The 26,267-nt window shown below is 32.0% G+C and overlaps 2 protein-coding genes across 2 annotated transcripts in view; one reads left to right on the top strand and one right to left on the bottom strand.

Moving 5' to 3' along the window:
- Positions 1 to 17,398, top strand: part of LOC115887924 (FMRFamide receptor-like) — a 68,477-nt gene extending 51,079 nt beyond the window's left edge. Inside the window, exon 4 of the mRNA XM_030907457.1 lies at positions 17,107 to 17,398. Coding sequence (XP_030763317.1) covers positions 17,107 to 17,149 — 43 coding nt within the window. The 3' untranslated portion in view covers positions 17,150 to 17,398. The remainder of the gene's footprint in view (positions 1 to 17,106) is intronic.
- Positions 17,399 to 22,929: 5,531 nt separating this feature from the next.
- The window catches only part of LOC115887919 (endochitinase), a 56,251-nt gene continuing 52,913 nt past the window's right edge, over positions 22,930 to 26,267 (bottom strand). Inside the window, exons 10-11 of the mRNA XM_030907451.1 lie at positions 24,751 to 25,023; positions 22,930 to 23,151 (exon numbers count right to left, since the gene is read on the bottom strand). Coding sequence (XP_030763311.1) covers positions 23,026 to 23,151; positions 24,751 to 25,023 — 399 coding nt within the window. The 3' untranslated portion in view covers positions 22,930 to 23,025. The remainder of the gene's footprint in view (positions 23,152 to 24,750; positions 25,024 to 26,267) is intronic.

Raw genomic sequence — 26,267 nt, 5'->3', positions numbered from 1 at the left:
CACCAGCAGAGCGACGCAAACGGTTCGGTTTCTCGCACCGAACCACAGCGACCAAAACCGATCAAAACTCTCTTACAAAATGGCAATTAAATATTTAACTTATTTAATTTAACAATAGAAACACTAATGAAGTTCATTACAATAATGAGTTAAGAATAAAATACATTGACTGTCACTATTAAAAGAAAGTAAAGTCCCTATTATTCTAGTATAATATTAACACAATATACAGAGTGTCCTAGAAATTTTATGAACTTCATTACAGAGTATAACTTGGATGTCGTTTGTCAAAATATGTCCTGATTTGTTACGTAGACCATAGAGTGTTTGTGGATGGTTTGTACTCAACTAATTTTTCATAATTTTACTGAACATGATACACATATAGTAATAATTGTTGATTTTTTTCATTTTACTTGCAATTTTATGCTTAATATGAAAATTTTATTAAAATAGTATTAAAAAAGGTCATAGACACATCTTTATTTTTAAAAGCTATAAAAGCTAGGTGCAAGCAATGCATTTTAACCATACATATTCTTCTTTCAAAATAGAAATATGCATTTAAAACGCACACGTGCGAAAGTTCCATGCAACGCCGAGTTTTAATAAAATGAAATCAAATAAAATGCATCATATAGCAATTCCTTGCAGTGTGTTAAATAGTTATAATTAAAGTCATATATGATTTTAACTTAATAATAACGTAATAATACAGGGTGGTGCACCTCATTCGCCTCGGTTGATTACAGGAAAACGGAAAGATGTATATATGTGGGGAGGCAATGTGCACAATTTAACATCATTTTGAAATATACAGGGTGTTTCAGAACTAAAATCCATACCAAAGTTATATTTTTTCTTATGGAACACCCCGGTATTTTATTTCATTTTTGGATTCTTAAAGATATTTAAAGATATTTAAATTTGCATGCTAGAATAGAATAGATTATTAACACCCTGTACATTACTTTTCAGAATTAATTTTTGTGAAGAGTTTAAAGGTAGAGAAATAAACTTTACAGAAAAATGTTATTCCTTCCTTAAATGTATACAGGGGTATCAAAAATTGCTGGTTTATTTTAAATATTTATTTTACATAAAAACTTCGTTATTTCAAATGCAAAATATGTATTTTTTAAATAAGTCGAAGCAGATTTAAATGCTCTTTCAAACTATATTAGGGTTTCCTATACCTATCTAGCTCAGATTTTGAAAAAAATCGATTTTTCAATAAAATTGTAATCAAGATTGTAGCGTTTTTTATAAAACATTACCACTGCGAACGGTAGCTTTTCATCGGAGAGCAGTCGTGGATAAGGTATTTCACTAGAGAGAAAACTAATCAATAGCAATAAACAAAAAATATAGATATTGGGCGCCAGGCATGTACAGAGAAAGAAAACACTGTTGTATATTACTTAAAACTAGTGACTATATTCATTTATGATGTATCCTGATGGTAAATAGCATTGTACAATTTTAATAATTATTATAGTGGTTTATGTCAACTAAAGCTATGTATGTAAATAATATTAAATATGTTATTAACAATCTAACCACTAAACAGAGTCTGTACGATATTACTTAAGATGTACGTTATTGTTTAAGACTGAAAATATAGAAAATCTAAAACATAAAAACTAGAACGTAAATCTACACTCGCATCTCTGTACTGTCTGTCGGCGATCCTGTTGGGCAAAACAACAAAAGGGGCCAGAATGAGGACATCATGAATCAATACAGCCGTAGCTACTGACTAGGCTTAGAAATGGGAGCGAATTAGCATGGGGCTTACGCTGTATCCATACTGTGGCAATATGGGGACACTACCCGTATCTTGGAACACTACTAGGACCTTGGATAATGTCCGTAACTTGGACCATAACATTGGACACAGTCCGTCCATAAGATAACGGTACAGGGGAACACTACCCGTACCTTGGAACACTACTAGGACCTTGGATAATGCCCGTACCTTGTAAATAGTCCGTACCTTGGACCCTAAAAATATGAAACTCTTGTTTAAAACCAAACAAGGTCTAATAAACAAAATAAACCTACATCGAATTACTTCCGAGGGATCAATAAAAAACAAAGAAACTGTCCTTTCTTCCATGTAACATTCTGGAGGACAAAAGAAAAGGGACGCCAACGTGCCAGCAAAATACAAATACAAGTTAAGTTGGGACATCCAAAACTCTACCCTAAAAATATGCAGTAATAATATCGAATCTAAAAGGATAATATCTCATCTTTACCTGTTGGTTTGAAATAGCAGCTGATTCAAATTATACAGCAAGATTTAAATAATCACCATTTCTAAAAGCCGGGATGGTGAGGTTAGGCTACAGAGCGCTAAAAGCAAAAGTGAGTCCACAGCACAGAGAGTTGACAGAAGCGATATTGACAGCGCCTCCACAGAGCGATAACAGGGTTGTGTCAAACGATAACAGGGTTGTGGACTAGAGAACGTAAAAATTACGCCAAGCGCGTCAAATAAATTATCCGGCCTGAACGATACGGAATCGGGTGACGATAGGCCAGACATCATATAAATCATATATAAAAAATACATGTAACGAACTAAAAACGTTACAAGATGGCTAATGTTGTCGTGGCAAGTTTCTAGTGATAGTTAGTAGCTATTTTCAAAATCGAAATTACTTTATGGACTTATTTAAATTTATACCAGTTTACTTTTATTTAATTTACCTACAATAGTTTAATAAATGATATTTATTAAATATGTGTCTATTATTTTATCAAGAAAAATGAAGAAGTAGTTCTTTGAATTATTTGACGATGACTTGTAGATATATGGATTTTCTATAAAAGAGCCAATTACGGCAAATTTATTTTCTTCACTTCCAACGACAAGTTTCTGCCTAATAGTTTTTTTATAAACTACACTACCAGCTCTGCGAAATAGGACAAGAAGTTTTTCAAAGAAACGCTTATCAGGAAGATTCCTATTTGGATATCTTTGAGCATAAGACCTTGAGGTCAAGAAGCAATTTTCCTCACAAAATAATATCACTATTAGTAACATATCTATTCGTTCCGTCAGCAGATACTGCTCTATTTTTCTCTCTTAAAATAATGAATACTTACTTATTAAACTTTTGTAGGTAAATTTAAGTAAACTGTTATAAATTATAAATAATACTGGCCATAAACTAATGTCGACTTAAAAATAGTTACTAACTGTCACTAGAAAATTGCCATGGCGACACCAGCCATCTTGATCGCAATTTTATTTAAAAATCGCTTTTTATTCAAAATCTGAGCTAGATATGTATAGGAAACCCTAATATAGTATGAAAGAGCATTTTAATCTGCTTCGATTTATTTAAAAAAATACAGGGTGTTGCCTTTGAAATAATGACGTTTTTATATAAATTATATCCTTAAAATAGATCAGCAACTTTTGATAGCCCTGTATAAATTTAAGGAACCAATACCATTTTTCAGTAAAGTATATTTTTCTACCTTTAAACTAAGCATAAGAATTAATTCTGAAAAGTAATGTACAGGGTGTTAATAGTCTATTCTATGGTAGCATGCAAATTTAAATATCTTTAAATATCTCAAAAACTAAAGATTTTAAACATGTTTAACTCTTATAAATGTCTTTTTTTGGGCCCAAGAATCCAAAAATGAAATAAAATACCGGGTGTTTCATAAGAGAAAATGTAACATTGGTATGGAACTTAATTCTGAAACACCCTGTATATTTCAAAATAATTTTAAATTATGCACCCATAAAATATTTTTTTTCTACATCTTTCCGTTTTCGTATAATCAACCGAGGCGAATGAGATGCTCCACCCTGTATAATATTTTAACAAATCAATATAAAAATAAAAATATCTCTGGAGCACAAATGGAATTAAACTGTTTATAATTTTCGAGTAATACCTAGCAAACTAGAATTCTGATTATTCAGTTGTGTACACATACACATATTTCAACATGCCTGTAATTATTTACAATTAAATATATTAATCCGTACACGTACAGTTTACTCACTATAGTTACCGCAATTATGTATTTGTACAGGAATTGTTAAATGCCAGATTGTCAAATGTTAATAGCTATTTATGTAACTAGTACCTAAAATGATGTTTTTTAGGACGAATCATTACTGTTTGCGGACGAGGCGTTAGCCGAGTCCGAAATAGTAGATGAGTCCTAAAAAACATAATTTAGGTACGTGTTACATACACTATTTTTTGTCATACGCTTTTTACAGTTTTTTAGAACGCATATTTGCAAATTTTCCATATTTGAAATTATAATGTTTGAAAAAGTTGGCTTATAAATTCATATCTTAGTAACGAGTTTGTTTATTTCATCGCATTTTGACATGTCATTCGAAATTTGTCACAAAATCACACAAATTCATCAACAATTTTAAAATGTTCCAAAATCCCGAACATATTGCTAATAAGGCCAAAGAAATCGTGTTGGATTTACTTCCTGTGAAGTCTCGTGCCATTTACCAGAAAGAATATGATGTTTTTAATGAATGGAAAGACAAAAAATGGCGTATTCGTTGTAAATGAAGATGTATTGCTAAATTATTTCCACGAAAAAGTAAGTACTCTAGGTACCTATTTAAAAGAGGCTTTTAAATTAAAATATTCTTAAATTACAGTCACAAACATTCAAACCATCGTCAATTTGGTCGAAATATTCCATGCTGAGAGCAGTGTTAAGTGTTAAAGAAGATATTTATATTGACAAATTTCCAAAACTTATTGCTTTTTGAAGAGGAATTCGGTTGGTTACGAGCCTAAAAAGTCTAAGGTTTTGTCCATAAAGAGATCGGTGATTTTTTGGCCACGGCTAGTGATGAAACTTATTTACTTACTAAGGTAAGTTTGCGATAATGATTTTTAAAATATATAGATGGTTTCTTATTCCATTGTATTTGATTTTTAGGTAGCTCTTGTCATTGGCCTTTGTGAGCATGTAGAAGAGAAGAATTGTACTCTCTACGAGTGCAAGACATCATAGAAAAAGACAACAGCTGCCTTTTAGTTACCCTTGCGGATACAAAAACTAATATCAAAAAGAGTGTTTCCGGTGGTGAACGAAGGGAACGTTGTCAATCCAGTTGAGTTGTATAGAAAATATGCTTGTCTTAGGCCAAAAAAATGTACCACATGATTATGTCTTGTTTGTGACTGTAATTTAAGAATATTTTAATTTAAAAGCCTCTTTTTAAATAGGTACCTAGGTACTTACTTTAAACAAATAACTTAGCTTTTGATATTGTTAGTATTTAATAATTTAATTATAAATATATGTATAATTTTATGTGATTTTGTGACAAATTTCGAATGACAAAATAAAACAACCAAATAACGAATTTAGACATTTTAGTCCATAAAGGTTGCCATGACGACCTTTACGGCCTAGGCCGAAAAAGAAACATTTTACGGACTGAAATGAGTCCGTAAAATAGCTGTTTTTGGGAGCGTATGACAAAAAATATTTTTCGTATTTTATTTTCATCTCGATTTTGATAAAACAATATAGGAATTTACATTTTTAATGTACTTTTGAATATTAATAATTATTTAAAATTATTATTTTCTGTACTAACTGGAAATATTCATTTTGGAAAAGCCACAGAGAAATGTAAACATAGGTAACCTTTCTACTTTAACGATACTTTGGATCACACAATTGTATTCATTGCTTTTTAGTTAGGTATCTAACCCCTATAACTTTTTTATTTTTTTAGATAAAAAAACGAGATTTGGTATATGACATAAATTCGGGTTGATTCACGTATTCAATTGTTTTGTTCAATTGCTTCCTTTTTATTTGTTAGAGAAGAGGGGAAGCGATTTACCGCCGAAGTGTGGGGCTCGATGCGACAATGCGATACTAGCCGCATAATACCCACTAAACCCCTCCCTTATGCTAGGTGTGGATGTCGATCGCCGTGAGGCATACGGATGCATCCACTCCTACTTTACTAGTCGACGTTAGACTCCGTCGACGTTGAATCGCTCTAGTAGCTCGCTTAAACTTAATCTTAATTATCACAGAATCGATTATCACTGACAGGGGCCCATGGAGGACAATTTACATAGTTCTGTTACGTCTTGCGGCCACTACCTCGTCAACTTCAATAAGAATGTCGAGACACAGCTGGTCAACAGCCTCCCAGCAGTGCTCATCACGCAGCATAACCGTGATGAGGCTTCCCTCAGTCAGAGGTCCTGTGATGGCTTCCGTCTCAGTTCTCAGTGCCGCATGTCGGTCTAATTCCAATAGTACGTGCCCGGCATCCTCTACATCGCCACAAGCTCCGCAGTGAGGAGAGGCAGCTTTTCCGATGCGATGCCTGTAGGCAGCGAACGTACCGTGTCCGCTCAGAAACTGCACCAAGCAGTAGGTCAGTCTCCCATGGTCTCTCCGTAGCCATGGTCTCAGGTCTGATATCCAGCGCCGAGTCCATCCTCCCCGATCGCTGCTTTGCCATCTTCTATTCGACAGCTCCAGGAATTTTTCTTTTTTTGCCTCGATAGCACCTTTTCTAGCCCGTAAGATTCGCTCCTATATCTAGCTTGTAGGTCTAGAGGCATTATCCCAGCGAGAACTTGTAGTGCTTCTGTGGACACTGTCCTGTTTGCCCTGCCTACATACAGGAGCACCGTCCTCTGTGCCCGGTTTAGAGCGTCAACATTCTTTGCCAGCTTTAGAGCGGTTTCTGCCCATGTGGGTATAGCATACAGCACAGCCGACGCGTGTGCAGTTGCCAGCATCTTGCGTGCCCAATCGCCGGTGCCACCATCGCGCGGCATGAGTCTTGTTAGAGCTCTTGCACTCTCCGCTGCATTATTTTCCTTTGTCTGAGTGTGGTAGACAAAGTTGCCATTTTTGTCTAGCCAGACGCCCAAGTATTTAATCTCGTCCTTAATTGGCACTTGTACTTCCAGAATGTTGACCTCCAAAGCCCCTACCAGTTTTGCTCTGCCACTGTTTTACCGGAAATTACTACAACTTGCGTTTTTTAAACGGTACCCTCGGTATATTTTTACTTTATTCCATAGAAAATGACACTCTGAATAGCATGACATATTATATGTCAATTTTTTAAATTTTCGCATATGGTTTATTTGAAATGGCAACAATTTCCATCTAGATTTACTACCTTTATACAACTATCAGTAGTAGAATAAATAATAAATAACATAAAATAAGCTCCGTAAAGACTGACAAATCCACAAAATTTCAAATCAAATTCAAATGTGTCAAATGAATCGTCAAACAGAACTGTCAAGGATCCCCACCCTAGAGTCCTTTTTCCGTCCACCATGCATGAATACATGGATAGTATTATGCTCCTTCCTTAGTCTTCTTATTTAAAGGGTGAAACAGAAAGTGACCGAAAACAATTGAATACGTCAATCAATCATTTATGTCATATACTCACTTACCAAATCTTGTTTTTTTATCTAAAAAAAATATCTCAGAATTATACACTCACCGACAAAAAAAACCGGCCACTAAAAACTAGTCCCAATTTCAAAGTTGGATGGAACCAATCATTAGATTTCGATGATTTTTTTAAAATTTTAAATTAATTCCTTCTTAACGGATGCTACGTCAGAATTTTTTATTCCGAATTTATTTTGAGCATATACAGGGCACAATAATAAGGGTGCAGCAGCTGTAGTAGCTAATGCTAAATCAAATCATGTTGTAGCCTCATCTTTTGTGAGCATTTTGTTTTTTTAACCACGACATTATCTCTGTTTGTATTGGAGATACGCTGCTTTAAAACGAACGTCTCGGAAAAAGCTTTAGTCCATTGCTCAATATCCCAATTCACATGTAAACGCGCAAACTGAAGACGTGCTCGACGATGTCTTGGAAGTAGCTGGGGTCCTGTGGCAGGTCTCCTGGCAGAAAAACTGTTTTTTTTTTTGTCTCGTTTTAAAGCAGCGTATCTCCAATACAAACAGAGATAATGTCGTGATTAAAAAAACAAAATGCTCACAAATGATGAGGCTACAATATGATTTCATTTAGCAATAGCTACTACAGCTGCTGCACCCTACAGGGTGCTACAAAGTCCGAGCAAAAAACTTCGTCTTATTGTTGTGCCCTGTATATACTCAAAATAAATTCGGAATAAAAATTTCTGACGTAGAATCCGTTAAGAAGGAATTAATTTACAATTTAAAAAAAAATAATCAAAATCTAATAAGTGGTTTGCGAGAAATCCGAGCCGGTGAGTTTATTTTAATTTTATTTTTTTCTCTTTAGCAATTTTAGATTATTATTTTTTTATTTTTTTTTTATTTTGCTTAGGACCGTAGAAAGCCAGAAATCACCGGCCACGACCATCAAGCGTCTAATCTCCAATATAAAAATATTATTTATTATTAAATTTTTATCTAGAATAATACACAAAGACTGTTTGTATGTTATGTACATTATGTAAAAAATACTTTAAAATTATTTATAGTTCCTTAGAGTGTAATAATACATTTTATTCAGTAGTTGATTAAATAGTCCTAGGAAATAAACACTCTGTGTTTTATTTGCAGCAGGGCGTTACGTATGTCACCTGTGTAAGTATAAAAATTAAATATTTAACTGTATATATTATCTCCTCTACGCTGCTATTAAAATTTTCTCTTGTGAGCAGTAGACGAGATAAATTCAAGAAAGTAGAGTAAAATTAAGAATTTTTTACTCTTTTTCGCATTTTTATCTAGTATTTCGTAGTTTAAATGCATGTGCATTATTTAGAGAAATCAGTTATATTAAAAAAATAGTTTAAAAAAATACTTTTATGTACAGGACGAGTCAACAAAAGAACAATTAAATTGAGAATTTTAATTTTAATTAATCATTAGTATATTGTGCAACTAGTGCGAAAATTTGTCGATTGTCCACGCGAGAGCGAAGTTTCGCTCGAGTGGGCAATTGTCAATTTCATTGTCAATTGTCATTTCAGAAGTTTACTTGTCGCACTCAAATCGACATTAAATTTGCTCAAAACTCGTGTGGTAATTGTGAAGTGGGCAATTAGCGTCTTTTCGACTCCAAAAGTAAGCGAAAAGATTCTACTTTCCCCGCATCAGTAATACAAAAATTATAAAGGTTTCTACTTGCAAAAGGTTGGTTCTGGTTGAGATAGTGGAGTATGTTCGCTCCTTTTCTAGCTTTTTTTTCTTGATGCCTGGAAAAAAAATTATGCCAGGTCAAAGGTCAAAAATCTCGAAAAAAATTGTTTTTTTCACGATTTTCAGCAAAACGGTAAGTTTTATCATAAAATTACCTCAGATAAAAATTATAGACCATAAAATTCTCTATAAAAAATGTATCAATACCTTTTTTCCTTCGAGCCCCTGTTTCTGAGATATAATGAGTCAAAGAGCCATAATATGCACACGTTTCCACGCCACCTATGAGGTAGTGTACAGTGTGTCCCATTTTGGTTGAAATCATACGGTATCTCCGTTATTAGTGAAGATAGAAGGGTGCAGTTTGCACAAACCTATCTCACTTTTTTGTCAAACGGAAGATGCCGTAAACAAAATTTTCATAGCCCTCTTCGTTTCCGAGCTACAGGGTCTTTTTGAAAATTTTGCAATTTGGGACACCTCCTGTATCTCTGTTATTGTTAAAGCTATCGAGAAGTTGAAAACTGTTTATTGTAGAACTTTTTACGTAGAATACAGTGGCGTAGTCTGTTTTTCTACCAAAAAAATATTTTTAAAAATATGAGCTAAAGTTTTTTTAAATCGAACACCCTGTATATTTATAAATCATATGATCTGTCTTGCCATAAGCTTCTCAAAAATATATATCACTCTATATTTATTTTCACTATTTACTGCAATATTTAAAAGTTTTTATTAAAAGATCATATTTATTAGTAGGCCATGATTGATAATAAAAGAAACTAAAGAATTATTAAAAGTATACTGCTATCTGTCTCTTGTTTTATTTTGGGAGCCGCTAATAAATTCTTTATATATTAGGGAAACTTAACTCTCTACCGCTATTTGTAAATCTTGGAATACGTGTATACGTAAGAATAATCTATCGTATCGGCAATTTTAGATATTCCTTTAGCTAATTTACGTGAAATATACTTTCAGCAAGATGGGGAACATTTCCCCTCATAACTATGGAAATATTAGAATACTGTTAAATTATTATTTTTCAAATCAATGAATTGGAACCAATGAACGCATATTGATATATAGCCTCCTCGATTCCCGGATTTCGCCGTTCTAGATTTCTGATTTTGGGGATTTTTGAAATACGAAATATATCGTGGGCACTACAACAATGTCGAACATCTGAAAAATGCTTTAATAATTCAAGATTTAGATATTTGCAAACCCATCCCGTTATAAAAAAAAGAAAAATATATTCACAGCTTCAGTGTTATTTCAAAAGTAAAATATATCAATCCCAAATAAATTTTAATATGTGTATGACTATTTTAGTAAATATCATTTTGATTTTTTGTTATTTATCACGGCCTACTAATAAGAAAATGATATATTTTAAATATTGCAGTAAATAGTGAAAATAAATATAGAGTGATATATATTTTTGAGAAGATCGTAGCAAGACAAATCATATGATTTATAAATATACAGGGTGTTCCATTAGAAAAAACATAAGTTTAGTTCATATTTTCAAAAATATTTTTTGGTAGAAAAACAGACTACGCCACTGTATTCTACGTAAAAAGTTCTACAATAAGCAGTTTTTGGCCTTCTCGATACCTTTAACAATAGCAGAGATACAGGGGGTGTCCCAAATTGCAAAATTTTTGAAAAGACCCTGTAGCTCAGAAATGAAGAGGGCTATGAAAATTTTGTTTGCAGCATCTTCCGTTTGACGAAAAAGTGGGACAGGTTTGTGCAAACCGCACCCTCTATCTTCACTAATAACGGAGATACCCTATGATTTCAACCAAAATGGGACACACTGTACTTGGCCTGTTTTTTTAACGTGGTTTTGCCAGTAGGCCTATTCCACATATCTATTGTGATTCTGTTTAATTGAAAACTATTGCAGAATAAAAGAAAATCGATGGAAATATAAAAAATAGAAATTTACTAGTCTGATTCATAACCTTCAAATACTTCTTCTTGTGTTACTTCTTGATCTTCTTCTTCTTCTTAATCTTCGTCTCATCTAAACAATTTTTTTTCGAGATTTTTGACCTTTGACCTCGCATAATTTTCTTTCAGGCACCGGAATGATTCGAAATTTTAAAATGATATTTTTAGTTATGTTTTAAACAATTACACGCATTTTCAGCTTGTTTTAAATTCATGTACCTTCGAATGTCTAAATTGACCGGACTACATATGTTACATTAAAATAAATTAATTTAAGTAACAATATTATAAATTTATTAGTATAACATTTAAATTAATTCTTAAATATAAAACAAAAAACATATAATCACATGAAATATCAATCTAATTCTTTACGCCATGTTATTTGATATTTTAATTAACCAAAGTGAGGGGGTTTTACAGATTTAGGTGATATAAAACCTGTATAAATAAATGCATTAAATTAATCTTTTATTTAAGCCTTGTTGCAGATAATATATTATTAGGTATTAGTGTCTGTAAACAATTATATTTTTGTGAGATCAGATTGAACACCAAAAAGGGCAATGATTTTATGAAAACCTCTTTATTGTGTATCGGCAATCTAAAAGTATTGGCTTATTATAGGGTTGATGTCCTAGTTGATATACCGGGTGCGTTTCAAAAGTGCTCACCCCTATACCCCTAACTTTTTTAATTTTTTTAGAAAAAAAACGAGATTTGGTTGCGATGTCAGTATATGACATAAATTAGGATTGATTGACGTTTCACCGGAAATGACTACTACTTTTGATTTTTAAAATGGCTCCCTCGGTATATTTCTACTTTATTCGATAGAAAATTATACTCTGAACTGAATGGCATATCATATGTCAACTTTTGGCATTCTCGCATATGGTTTATTTGAAATTGTAACATGCGGTTCATAACAACAATTTGGCTCGAAATATCAAGTTTGTGGTATCAAATTATTGGTAAGAAATGCTTTTTCGAAATATGCTAATGAGCCATCCTTGTTCCATTTGAAAAAAATTGAGATATGATTAAAAATATGATTTGGGCATCTTTTAACAGGCCAGGCCAGGACACGACACTCAAAACATTAGATTGAAATTTAAAATACAATTTTTACGCCGAAATGTGGAAAGTTGCCATTCTATTCAGAGTGCCATTTAAAAACCAAAAGTTGTTGTCATTTCCGGTAAAACAGGAAGTGACCAAAAACAATTAGTGAATAAGTAATTTAATCCTAATTTATGTCTGTCCAACTACTTCCTTTGTCCAAAAGGAACTACTTTGTCCAAAATCCTCGACAGTGATATATGTGTCTGCCATTTTAATTTCAAAGTAGTTTATTTTATTTTTGAAAGAAATAAGTTGGTGCAATTGGAAATTGGAACGCATAGCATCAAATTAATATATTTAAAATTTGAGTGACAAGTGATTACTTCAAATTATTGTAAACTGAAGAAATCTAATAGAGTATTTTTTTAAAATTAGGGTCCTGTGTTAATAAAAAACAAACAAATGTGTATTTTAAACAAAACACCATATACGAAAAAAATATTAAAAAGAACTGTTTGTTAAATTCAAACTTCAAAAATCTCTGATCGGTCAATAATTAAATCTTAACTTTAATAACTTTCTACTACGATATACAGGGTGAGTTTCCTACGATGTTCTCTATGGGTATCTCGGAACCTACTGCAGACAGAGAGTCGGTTAAATGGGGAAAGAATTGCAGTTTTGTGGGGTCATAAATATGCGCCTTTCAGATTTTTAAAAAAGTTCATGGCCTACTAGATATTTCGAAAAAAACAAATTTTGACTATTTTAAAAATTGTCCCTAATTCGTTTATAAATAAATGTTCAAAAAATCCGCCATTGTTTTGAGTACATAAATGTATCTTTTTAAAACTGTATTTCTAGTTATTCTCGCAGAACGACCGGTCGACTTAATTAAACTTCTCCTGTACCGTCTTTTCGGGTGCCTCTCTTAATTCATAAGTTCTTTTGTAAACCTTGTTGTTAACCATACCGCATAAAAAAAATCTAAAATGGATAGGTCAGGTGATCGAGGAGGCCCACGCAATTGGTCCAGCTTTTTCTATCCCTGAGTCCACATAATTATGATATAAATACATTTTAACATGTTTTAACAAAAGTTGAACCAATACACCTACACGCTTTTCTTCATTTGAAAAATTCATATTTACAATTTTTGTTTATTTTAATTTACAAAGTTTGGATGTGACGGTTTCACAATTCTGACAGCAACGACGATTGAACTTGTTTCCATGGCTAACTAAGTGAAATTAGTCAGGAAAGATAAGAATTGACTATGACTGAGTAATTAAAAAAAAAAACATATTGTAGCTATATCGCTGACATGCTTAAAAAATGACGCTTTTTATGAAGTCATGGCCAACTATGGTTTCCATTTAAAAAAACATATGAAAGGCGCTAAGGCGCATATTTATGACCCATAAAACTGCAATTCTTTCTTCATTTAACCGACTCTCTATCTCCAGTAGTTTCGAAGATACCCATAGAGAAAATCGCATCGTAGGAAACTCAGCCTGTATGTAGTTTCTGTTTTATCTCACTGTATATCTTCCGAAATCGAACTGTAATGTAATATAGAGTAGAGTCTGATAGACTGGCTTTTCATTAGGCCATTTAATTGGAAACAAGCCATAAACATACGTAGGCGGCTTTATAACACAGCTTGTTGCTAATAGGCTGGAGCTCAAGTTAGTTTGGGGCATCGTTTTGCGATAATTTGCCAAATTCTGCGTTACCAATTAATTAATTTAGCAGTTAATACGTTTGGTGTTTGATTGCATTATGGAATGAATCGGCGTTGCTATTTAAAACCAACTTGTTATCCCAAACATTTCATTTAACTTTTGTTTGAAGAATCAAAAAAATTATACAGGGTGAGTTTCCTGCGATGTTCTCTATAGGTATCTCGGGAACTACTGAAGATAGAGAGTCGGTTAAATGGGGAAAGAATTGCACCCAAGTAGCATTTTCACGACTTGCAACCACATGTTTACTAAACACAACGTTGGATTAGTTTCAAAAAATAGTTAGCTCCGTACCTTAGGTATTAAAATAAATGTAAACGTTGTTGTAATGTTGTGCCGACGTTGAACTAGTACTACAACAAAGTAAAAGCTTCTGCGACGTCGAATAAACGTTGTCTTGTAACCTTTTTTGCTTAAGTGATGTTTAGGTTCGAACAAGGTAGTTACAATGTTAGGCAATAAAGAGTTTTCCGACGTCACTTTCAGGACCTATTCCAACGTTATGCAAACGTCGTCTGCTTTACTAATACCAACGTTGTTTAGATTTCCTTGTTCTTACGTTGGTAAGACGTCGAGCCACTACCTTTTTGCAACTGTATTGAACCATAACCTTAAATCTTAAATTTTCACTTCATTGTTCTGTTCAGTGCGACAGTTCGGTGCTGTTTTTGTTTTTATAAAAAAAACTTAATTAAAATGGGACGTAAGAAAGGCACATATAAAACTAAATTTAAATATACATCGGCATATTACCGATACTTTATCCACTCTCTCGTTTATTTAGAATATAGAGGGCGGCACAAGCTAGACTCTAGGATGACTAAATTAGGCAATCTTGCGACTAGTATACTACCTGTTAAGGCCGAACTGCGACTTTATTAGTCCAGTATGCGACTGCTCGAACTACTCCATCTGAATCTCCAAAACAACAAAGTGAAAGCCGCCATGTTGTTGAATAAGAAAATGTTTCGTTCCTAAAATAGCAATTCCTGCTTTTTGAATACATTAACTTGAAATATTTGACCCTAAACAACACGCGGAAACAATTTTTTTTCGATTGCGAATAAATTATTCTCATTTTAGTAAAAAAAAATTCAAGAATTTTTTTAAAACTTCTTTAATTTTAAGGCCCATTAGTATTTTTCAAAGTAGAAACAATACATTTATCAATGAAGTTGCTTACGTTTAACTTTTTTGCCTTGGGTAACGAGTTACAGGGTTGGTTAAAGTGTTTCAATAATTATGATCTTCAAACATCCTCCACACTTAAATACTTTTGTTTTGTTTTTCTTTACTGCCATCTGGCATATGTCTCTAACTAAATCATAAAAATAATATTTTTACTATAATTATCCCAATTTAGGATAAAACGTGACTTAGACGCCATATTATTATAGTTTTGTATTTCTGTGAATTGGGATTTTAAACAACGTTGCAGTTTGTTCTAAATTAGGCTACTAGCCAACGTAGGTATCCAACGTCGGTCGTTTCGACCCAAAAATTATTCTCCAAACTAGTGCAGACTAGGGTTGGCACGAGGTTGTGCCGACGTTGCGCCCCGACGTTTGGTCGCGTGACACAATGTTGTCCCGACATCCAAATGCTGCTTGGGCAGTTTTGTGGGGTTATAAATATTATGCCCCTATTGAATTTTTGAAAAAGTTATTTAAAAAACAAATTTTGGCAATTTTAAAACTTGTCTCCAATTCCATTATAATCTACAGGGTGGTCCGAATTGTATTCCGGAAACTTCGATAGCATATTCTGCAGATAAAAATAATTAAAAAAGTTCATATAAATAAATGTCTTAAATGTTTAGTTTCAGAAATACAGGGTGTAGAAGTTTTATTTTTATTTCGATTTTTTCCAAATAATTTATGAAATCACGCCAATATTTGGATGAAAATTGGTGCCTGGGAGTTTTTTGATATGAGAAATTTGATTTTGATGTCAATATGACTCCTACTTAAAGAGGGCGCCACCTACATATTTTTTAAATGGTATAAAGAGTAATAACTTTTCGTCCGTACCTGTATAAAACTACTGAGTTAAAAAAATATACATTTATGAAGTTTTTTACGTAAAAAATGTCTCTTGGTAAAAATCGCTACGAGTAAGGGTTCTCGAGATATTTGAAATCGAAATTATCAATACCTGTCTTCATTGGCATAAATTAAACATGTTTACTAAATAGTTATTAGACTGAAACCATATTACTACCCCATACACTTTAATTTAGTTTAGAAAATGTTCTCCCGCACAGCTTCTTCGAGTGACCCTCTTAATTCATCGAGGAGGCCCATGCAATTGGTCCACCTCTTCCGATTCCCGAGTTTGCATAATTATGACATAAATAATTTTTAACATTTCTTTCATTATGGCTGGGGAGGTGTCATAATGTTGCGCGACTATCTAAATTTAACTTTTCTAACATGCCTCGAAAACCGTTCTTCTAAAAAACGTAAGTAACGTTCACCGGTCAACGTATCCTCGAAAATGTATGACCAAGAAAAGTTGAATCATAAATATTTGCAATTTTCGTTTATTTTAATTTACAAAGTTTGGATGTGACAATGTCACATGTCTGAGAGCAACGACGATTGAACTTGTTTCCATGACTAACTAAGTGAAATTGTTTTAAAATTATAAGAATTGGCTATAACTCAGTAATTTTTCGAAAAAAAAAAACATATTACAGCTTATATCGTTGAAAAGCTTAAAAATGGCGCTTTTTATGAAGTCGTGGCCAACTATGGTTTCTATTTAAAAAACACTTGTTTGTGTCATATGTCAAAAATGACAGGCTTTAGAAAAAATCAAAGAAAACAAACTCATTAGGGATGTGATTATTTACAACTTTTATTTGAAAACTTTTTGTCTAAAATAGATTATAATGGAATTAGGGACAATTTTTAAAATAGCCAAAATTTGTTTTTTTCTAAATATCTAGTACGCCATGAACTGTTTCAAAAATCTGAAAGGCGCATATTTATGACCCCACAAAACTGCAATTCTTTCCCAATTTAACCGACTCTCTATCTCCAGTAGTTTCCGAGATACCCGTAGAGAACATCGTAACAAACTCACCTTGTATATGACAATAACGAACTTATTTTCCAAGTTTTACATTTTATCCCTTTTGCCATTTAATATAGGTATTTTCTTTTTATTTTTAGATTGGTGGACGGACATAAGGCAACCACAACGACCATCGTGTAGAAACAACCAAAATAAACATGGACACAATAATATTGTAAATATGTACATATGCTGTATTATATTAAAATGTATATTTGTATTTTATTAAATTCCCTGTTTACATTGTATCCTATTGTTTTCTTTATACCAAAATTAATATAATAAGCAAATATTGTAAGCATGTTTGTAGTTATAATATAAAATAATTTCAAATAAAATAATGAAAATATGTTATTCATATACATACATGTCAATTTGTTCAGAGAAAGGCTATAAAAACAGAATTAGCAAAATTATTACCAATGACCATGAAAAAAGCAGTATTTTTATTATTGTTAATAGATAAATAATTCATTGATTGTATGTATGTACAGATTTTATTAAAATAAATATTTTAAATAATTTATATTTTGTTTAATTATTTATTTAATCCCACGATTGATATAACACGCAATAAAATTTAATAAAGCTCATATTTTAGTTGTTTTATTTTAATTAAAGATGTTTTAATGAAAATCATGTATAAACATAACGTTTTAACTGACAGGGAAGACGTTAAGTGTAGATAGGGCTTTAACTTTAAAAAGAGTTAATTAAAAAACTAATATGAAACTAAAAATTAATTATTCATTAAGACTTGGAGAAGTTCACCTAGAAAGTTATTGAAACATTTATATATTTTTATTTAGATTAATCATGCTCTGGAAAGTTTAAATACATTTTGATGAGTAAATATACCAGGTTTAGTTTGTTTATGTTCCCTGTTTTTCTTAAAACGGTAGGTATTAGTTATTTTTTATACAAGACGATAAAATGATATTTTATCGTCGACCGAAAAGATTAATTCACTAGCGATGAAATCGCGAGTGAATTAATGTAAAACTATATTTTTTTTTAAATTATTCGGAAATTATTATTTCAAGGAATTTATTTATTACGAGTAGAAAAAATATTGTGCTGGGTTGGCGATGGTTTCTATGTAATTTGACAAATAAATAAAGCTGTTTCTTTAATTGTCAGTTTTGAGTCAATATGTTTTAATTCTCTTTCGTGTCGATTGCTGATTGAATTGGAGCCAGAAATGGCTCAAAACGAAATAAGTAAATTACCAACAGATATTTAGGCTGAAGCGACAAAAGCCATATCCAAACTACTTCCATTTTTATCCCGAATAACTTATGAAAAGGAATACAACATTTTTTTAAAATAAAAGCAATTAAAAAACGTGCTAGAAGAAATAAAGTTTTTAACCTATCCTCCCTGTTAAAGTATCATTTAATCTACCCTTGCGGTTAAAGTACTATTTTATCTACTATTTTTGATAGATATAAGACAATTTTAACAGTTGCTATGGAAGAAAATAAAATAGATTATAATTATTGTACGTCAGAGGTATTTGAACTGACAAGAGTAATTCCCTTTTGCAGTTCTACAGACAAGTGCAAAAATAATTCAGAAATATCTTAAGGTACTTATTTTGAAAGAAACGTTGTTATGGAGGGCCTTGACGTGTTCTTCAAAAATCATTAATACTTTTTGTTGGTCAAACTTTATAATTATGTGGTTTAGTGAATATAACTTAAATTGTTAAAAATAATATTAAGATCATTTATAAGCAATTTTATTTATTAAACAATTATTGTAGGAAATATATTTGGATCCGAAAGCCTGTTAATTTTTCTATATTAAATATTTATTTTTTTTCATTTATTCGTTAAATTTATTATTCTTTTTTTACTTCACAGACCACTTTAGCGTGTTTTTTACATATTTTTTTTTACTTTTTGGTTTAATACCAAATAGAATAAAAGAATATGAAAAAAAATCATAGACATGTTTCAAAAAAGAGTGACCTACCATATACATTGGTATATCGCTTTGAATCTTTGAATAAGAATACTAAGGAAGGAGCATAATGCTATCCATGTATTCATGCATGGTGGGCGGAAAAAGCTCTCTAGGGTGGGGATCCTTGACAGTTCTGTTTGACGATTCATTTGACACATTTGAATTTGATTTGAAATTTTGTGGATTTGTCAGTCTTTACGGAGCTTATTTTATGATATTTATTATTTATTCTACTACTGATAGTTGTAAAAAGGTAGTAAATCTAGATGAAAATTGTGGCAGAACTTAAATTAACAGTGACACTATCGCGATTTATCGAAAAAGGCTCTAAAATAGTTGGTTGTGTAGCGTGCGGTAGATCTCGGCAAAAATTGAGTGAAATAATGGAACAACTTTTCGCTAGTAAGTGACTATATAATATACATACGTGTAGTAAACCGATCATTTATGAAAATCACTTAAATTAACTAAATTATATATTTTTCTTGCATTTTAGCTTTTATTTACTACTTGTCAAAGATCAGATGTCAAAGAATTTTGATACGTTAATTTGACTTACCTGCTTCAGTAGCGTATCGGATGTTTGTGTTAATAAATACTTATTATAACTTATCTATTTTTATTAGAATTATATATTTTTATAACAATATTAATAACTACCAATATTTATTCACAACGTAAAATAAAATAACAAATTATTGAGTCTACCCCACGTCTACCCTACATCATAGTTTTAAATTTTTTAAATAAAATTAGAACGGCACTGATAAACCGAAATTTAAGTCGGCCATATTCAGTCATATTTGAGGCCTATCGCGGTGTACCTAAGATTTTTGATATGCTCCTTCCTTAGTCTTCTTATTCAAAGCTTTGAATAAAAAGATTAACTAAGGAGCATATCAAAAAATTTAGGTAGAGCACGATGGGGACCAAAAATGGCCGACTTAAATTCCGGTTTATCAGTGCCGTTCTAATTTTATTCAAAACGTGTAAAAATATGATGTCGGCTAGGCTCAGTAATTTGATGTTTTATTTTACGTTGTCAATAAAGGTTGGTAGTTATTAAAATTGTTATAAAAATATATAATTCCAATAAAAATAAATAAGGTATAGTAATTATTTATTAACACAAACATTCGATACCCTACTGAAGCAGGTAAGTTAAATTGATGTAATTCTTTGACATCTAATGTTTACAAGTAGTAAATAAAAGCAAAAATGAAAGAAACTATATGTATAAACAGTTAATTTTAAGTGAATTTCATAAATGATCGGTTTACTACACGTATGTATATTATACAGGGTGTCATTGAAATGGTGTAAAAAAAAATCGCGGGGTGATAGTACTCCTAAAAATAGTAAAAAAAGTTCCTATCAGTATAGGGCGGAAAATGCATATTAAGGGAGTTAGGGGCACTTTTTTACACCATTTCAATGACACCCTGTATAGTCACTTACAGGCGAAAAGTTATTCCATTATTCCCTCGATTTTTGACCGAGATCTACCTCACGCTACACAGCCAACTATTTTAGTCTTTTTCGATAAATCGCAATAGTGTCACTGTTAATTTAAGTTCTGCTACAATTTCCTTCTAGATTTACTACCTTTAAACAATTATCAGAAGTAGAATAAATAATAAATAACATAAAATAAGCTCAGTAAGGACTGAGCAATCCACAAAATTTCAAATTAAATTCAAATGTGTCAAATGAATCGTCAAACAGAACTGTCAAGGATCCCCACCCTTGGGCCTTTTGTCCGTCTACCTTGCATGAATACATGATCTATCTTAATCTAATATTACTACTTATCTTAGATAGGAACTATCGGAAACAAGAAATAGCCATCTTGTCTGATAGTCAAGCAGCGTTAAAAGCGATCAACTCAGTATCAATCAATTTGAAATTGGTCAATGAATGCATAGAGAAGCTGAATAAATTAGGCAAAGAAAACAAAGTCCTCCTACTCTGGGTGCCTGCTCACCAAGGGATAGAAGGCAATAAAAAAGCAAATAATCTAGCTAGGAAAGAAGCGAACACTCCACTAACTGGACCAGAACCGTTCTGCTTTCCAAGTGGTAACCAACTCAAGGCGGAACTCAAGAACTTGGAAGATTCCATCCGCAACCTGGAATGGAAATCTTGCAACGGTCTAAGACACTCGAAGAAGTTTCTGAGGGCTTATGATCAAGAAAAATCACAGATCTTCCTGGGTTTAAGTAAGAACAATCTTCGGATTGTCACGGGGTTTTTAACAGGACACTGTCTCTTCAATGAACACCTCAGTAGATTGAAACTAAGAAGAAACGGCGAATGCAGATTCTGTGGGGAAGATGGGGAAACACCAGTACACCTCATCACTGAAGGCGCCGAGACGACAACCATTCGTGCCATGAATTTTGGTACGACTGATATTGGAGATGGAGAACTATCCTCTATAAAACCGTCCCAGATACTGGATTTTTTCAAAGCCCTGGGACTGTTTGATGAGTTATCACTCAAGAAAGGGGGACACAATGGATCTGTAAGGTCGCAGTGATTAACCCCCCTCCCACTCATTCTAAAAAAAAATCTAATCTAATATTAAAAAAAAATAAATTTTAAAATCTTCTTGGATAAAATAACGTTTCAGATTTCACTTAAGCCTAGTAATAATAATATCCATTAAGTATTGAAAGCTTCCACACGGAGCTCCTAATTTTATCTGATTTTATAATGCTGGAAGTAGACTCCGAATATGAAACATAAAGTTTTAGCAAATTTAAACCTCTCAGAGTTTTTTTAAACGAATTATAGCATAGCGTAAGATGAAAATGCATTAGAGAGAGATTTTTTATAAAGCAGAAACTTGATATTAAAGTAGAGATAATCATATAAAAAAATAAAGTTTTGAACGTGCTAAAATAAAAGCTCGAAATCAATGTAGGAAATACCGTATGATCGAGAAAAAACGGCGTCAAAGTCGACTGGGCAATGACAATTGATGATCATTTTGGCGAGGTGGACCTCTAGACATAAAACTTGTCAAAAAATAATGTTAATAAAAAGAATAAAAGAGGATTAAACCCCCGTTTCCAGGCACACAAATCTATTTATAAAATATATATATTTTTTTGAATTTTGAACTATTCAAAATTATCGTCGATTTTAATTTTACAGCCGTCTTTGACGCCTTTTTTTTGGTCGTATGGTATTAACACTAATAATTATAATTATCAATAATTTCATGTAGCTTATAAATAATTATTTACACATAATTATTATAATTAAATAATGAAGTAAGTTCTTTTAAATATATTAATAATTATATTTTATATGTAAAATTTATAATTCTTTTACATTTTAAGAACGGAAAAAAGGAAAACATAAAGGTTAAATAATAAAGATAATGAGTAACGTATTAAAAATAATTCTATGGTTTTAAATACGGTACTAAGAAATATACAGGGTGGTCCAAACTGTATTCCGGAAACTTCCGCAGCATATTCTGCAGATAAAAATAATTAAAAAAGTTTGTATAAATACGTCTCCTAAAACGCTTAGTTTCGGAGATACAGGGTGTAGAAGTATCATTTTTATTTCGATTTTTTCCAAATAATTTCTGAAGTAATATAGAAGACGTCAATATCTGGATGAAAATTGGTGTCTGGAAGTTTTTTGACATAAGAAATTTGATTTTGATGTTAATATGACTCCCACTTGTTGAATATACATTTACGACGTTTTTTACGTAAAAAATGTCTCTTTTTAAAAATCCCTATGATTAATAGTTCTCGAGATATTTTGAATCGAAATTATCAATACCTGTCATTATTGACATAAATTAAACATGTTGACTAAATAGTTATTAGACTGAAATATTAAATTTGAAACGTTTTTGTGCCAAAAGTTCAATAATTTGTTTTTGAAATTTCTTACTTATTTAACTTGAGTAGGTGTATAAATAAAATATATTTCTAAAATAATATACATAATTTATTTCATAGAAAAAATTCAGTACAATATAACTTAAAATTAAAAATATATATAAAATAAATAATTAGAACAAATCACTTTTTCTTGCACTCTTCACGATCAGCGTTTGCCGGCCAATTACAGATGTGCGATGACGTATGGTAGACCAATCCAGATTGACAAGAGAATTCGGTCAATTTTCCATGATCACAACGATAGTACTGTAAAAAAATAATAATAGTATAAAATATTAACAAAATCCATCATGTTGGTACAGATGATTGATGACATTCGGCCAATCAATCATCCGTACCGAAATATTAACAAGAAAAAAAAAATTAGTGGTCCCGAGCTGGTAAAACATCTAAGATTGTTATTTAACAAGATTCTCGAAACATCAGAAACTCCTGAAGAATGGCACAAAAGCTTCACAATTCCTATATTTAAAAAAGGACAAAAAACTACACCCAAAAACTACAGAGGTGTTATAACTCTCTTCAATACAACCATGAAACTCTTCACTAATATTTTGAAAGGAAAACTCGAGGAACAAATTAGGCATAGGGGACGAACAACAAGGTTTTAGACGAAATCGATCAACTACAAACGCCGTATTTATCATTAAACAAATTAAAGAAAAAGCAATAGAGTTTAATACACCAGCCTACATCTGTTTCATCGACTTGACTGAAGCATTCGATAAAGTACGCCTATCTGACATTATAAATATATTGAAAGAGAAAAAGTGCCTGATAATATTGTGAAAATCATTAGAAAGCTAAATATCGATAACACAATTCAAGCAGGTAATAATCTAATAAGAGACATACCAACACCAGGAGGCATTGGATAAGGAGATAACTTTAGTCCCTTCTTATTCAATCTGATGAGTTAGTGCCTTCTTATTCGATCTGAATGAACATCATCATAGAAAAGGTGACTTCGATGACAACAGAGTTAGCATGGTGTGTTACGCTGATGATGCAGCCATTACCGCGGAGACAGAGGACGATATGCAGAGACAGCTTTATAAATTCTATCGAGTAAGCCGAGAATTAAATATGATTATCTCCACAGAAAAAAAAAACTAAATGCTTAACTTTCTCTAAAGAGCCGGTAAGATGCAAACTAGTACTAGAAAACAAAATTATTGAGCAAGTATCACAGTTCAGATACCTAGGAATAGATATGTCGCACTAACATGATCCAGAGAAAGATCTGAGAAGCCAGATAAACAGAGCAACGGCCATGTCAAGATGTCTGAGACAAAGAGTGTGGACAAACTCCTTTATGCAAACAGACAGCAAAATTAAAATTTGTAAGACCTGCATCGGACCAATAATGACATATGGCATATGGCATAGAAATCCGAGAGGGAACAAACAAGACCAAAAGCATGTTAGGAGTCGCTGAAATGAAGAACCTAAGAACCATAATGGGGAAGACTAGAAGAGAGAGAATTAGAAACACAAATATAAGACAAAAATGTGGAATACAGGACGTAGTGACATGGGGTAGGCAAAGAAAAAGACAATGGTTTGCACACGTAAAACGCATAGAAGAAAACAACTTGAAGGGAAACCCATGGGTAAGAGACAGCCGGGAAGACCTCCAAAAAGCTGAAATGACAGTTGGCAGTCCATCTCCCAAGAACTACTACAGAGACAATCTTAAAATTAACAGATCGAAAGATCTCAAATAAGTAAAAGAAGAAGAAGAAAAAAATCTTATTACACTGTTAGGTGATACGAATGACGTTTGGTATGACTGATATACAATCTAGGTGGTACTAGGTTTTATAAACTAAAGATAAAACGCACCTTGGTACAATCTTGATGAGGCATGAAGTCTCCCTTACAATCAGTTGGATAGTCGATTTCATTGGAGGCTCCAGGTGCAGATGAACTCACTTCAGGAGCTTTCGTACTAGTAGTGGTACTACTGCTGGTAGTACTGGATGCAGTGGTAGAGCGTCTAGTTGTAGTACTGGTACTGGTAGAGGCATCTGGAACCCACTGGCCTGGTTTTGGTGTGGTTTGGACTGGTTTGGAACCATCTGAGGAGGCGGTACTTGGTGGTTTAGCCCATTCCGGCTGTAAAAAATCAAAGTTTAGTTATTTACATATTAAAATTATCTTTACACAGTGATTACTGTTCCTACTTAAACAAACTTTAAGAAAATTAAGAAAAACATAAAATATTGTTGAATTTTTCCTGCAAATCAAAACGCCTTTCTATTTTTTTTCGTCTAATGAACAAGTCAAACGTGCTCTAGAATTAATTTTTCTCCATAATTATTCTCTGGCCAAAAATGATATAATAGAGAAGAAACAAAAATAAGTTAAATATACATGAAAAGTCGAAAAAAATATTATGAAAATAAATAAGTTAATATAATTTAAAAAGAAAAATATAGAAAAGCCACTAAAACAACTAATTCCTATTGATGTATCCCAGTTTTTCAAAATTAAGACTAATTGTAGAAAAATTAGAAAAGATAAGAGTTATACGTTTACAATAACGATATAAGTTTCCAGACAAACAAATCTATTTTTAAAAATTATTTTTTCTCGAAATTTAAACTACAGCATTTAAAATAAATTTGTTCCTTTTGTAAAGACAGTCCGGGGACATACTGTACTACGTCAGGTTATCTACTTCAGATTTTTGCTCCCCTCCAGGGTGACCAACTGACCAACTCTTCCAAAAAAACTTTATATGAGATGACTATTAACTACTAGCCTTTCGTGTATACATGCTACTAGAGAGAAAGATTTTTACGCGAATATATTTCCAAAATATTTCAAAAAAGTGTTATTTTCCAGTTTTTTATAATTTATTTATGTTTTAGCGATATAAAATTCCTTATTTACCAGCTATTGTTATAAGATAAACATTAAAAAACTAAAATTTAAAATTTTTATCCATCAAATAAATAATATACCTATATCTCATATGAGTCTGTAGTCAATTAAAAAGTTTTAATCTTTTCAGCTAACCCAACTTTATTTTATAACATTTATTGTGTTTGTTGTTTTAATAAAAGTTAATAATATATTTATACACCCACCAATGAAAAACAGTCTAAAATTAGACTTCGCAAAGTCAAACAAAACGATTTAATTATTATCTCCGTCTAATGAACAAGTCAAACGTGCTCTGGAATTTATTTATCTCCATAATTATTCTCTGGCCAAAAATGAATATATAGAGAAGAAACAAAAATAAATTAAATATACATAAAAAATCGAAAAAAAATATTATGAAAATAAATAAGTTAATATAATAATTCAAAAAGAAAAATATAGAAATAGTTCAGTCATTGGCGATTTTTGCT

This window comes from Sitophilus oryzae, unplaced genomic scaffold (assembly GCF_002938485.1).
Source record: "Sitophilus oryzae breed Bouriz unplaced genomic scaffold, Soryzae_2.0 scaffold_682_pilon_pilon, whole genome shotgun sequence".
Classification (NCBI taxonomy): Eukaryota; Metazoa; Arthropoda; class Insecta; order Coleoptera; family Curculionidae; genus Sitophilus; species Sitophilus oryzae.
This window is presented reverse-complemented; position numbering and strand designations above follow the sequence as displayed.